The sequence below is a fragment of the Cynoglossus semilaevis genome, unplaced genomic scaffold, assembly GCF_000523025.1.
Source record: "Cynoglossus semilaevis isolate Cse_v1.0 unplaced genomic scaffold, Cse_v1.0 C19022384, whole genome shotgun sequence".
NCBI classification, from domain to species: domain Eukaryota; kingdom Metazoa; phylum Chordata; class Actinopteri; order Pleuronectiformes; family Cynoglossidae; genus Cynoglossus; species Cynoglossus semilaevis.
Genome location: NW_007588468.1, coordinates 1 through 764, shown reverse-complemented (window position 1 = coordinate 764; position 764 = coordinate 1). Strand labels below are relative to the sequence as shown.

Sequence of the window (764 nt, the reverse complement as noted above, 5' to 3'; positions counted from 1 at the left end):
GACACCATGATGGACGAAGAGATCATTGAGGACCAAGCTAAGCTGAAACAGGGCTTGATCAAAGTGCTGCAATGTGTGGCCACAATATCGTCAGCGGCATCTGTGGTTAACCCGATTTTCGGCGTGGCGGGCTCCTTGATCCGAGTAGTTCTGCACCACGTCGACGACGAGGACATCCGTACCCTCAAGCGCGAGTTTGGCTCGGTCAACAAGGGTTTGGACATGCTCTCGCAGCAGAATCGCAACACACTCGTACAGATCAAGAAGGAAACCATCGACAGGCAGTACTGCAACGTGGAAGAAAACCTTAAGAACCAGTACAGAAAGTTCATGGCGATGGTGGAGGCCCAACCGGCGCACCGGGAACGCAAGAAGGAAGATTTCGAAGAGAGCTACGCCAACGATAACGGTGATCAGAACCTGCACACGCTCTACGACGGCGTGGTCGGGAAACCCAAGCTCTTCAGCAGGCCAGTTCTGGAGGTGTACCTGAGGCACTCCCAGGGCGATCGGCAGGTCATGGAGCAACTCTGCACACGCCTCACCTACCTATTTTGCATCGGGCTGATCGCGCTCATGGGCTACGCGGCTGTCATCGGGGATGACGAAGAGAGTCTGTGTGAGGAGTGGACGGAGAAGATGCAGCACGTGCAGGATAAAATGCAGGAGGCACTGAGCAGGTGCTCATGAAGAAGCCGTCCTCTCTGCCACTACTTAGCACTATAGCTCATAGTTAGTGCTCCATTTTCTTCATTCATGCTTCT

At 53.9% G+C, this 764-nt stretch overlaps 1 protein-coding gene across 1 annotated transcript; it reads left to right on the top strand.

Moving 5' to 3' along the window:
- The first annotated feature begins 6 nt into the window (after positions 1-6).
- LOC103399426 (uncharacterized) lies at positions 7-758 on the top strand. Its single transcript, XM_008338116.2, has one exon. It carries the CDS (start codon positions 7-9, stop codon positions 688-690), a length of 684 nt encoding a protein of 227 aa, XP_008336338.1. The 3' UTR covers positions 691-758.
- The last annotated feature ends 6 nt before the right edge of the window (positions 759-764 follow it).

What these genes read in the sequence shown, in the direction of transcription:
- LOC103399426 (XM_008338116.2), top strand. Translation starts at nt 7, where the DNA reads ATGATGGACGAAGAGATCATTGAGGACCAAGCTAAGCTGAAACAGGGC.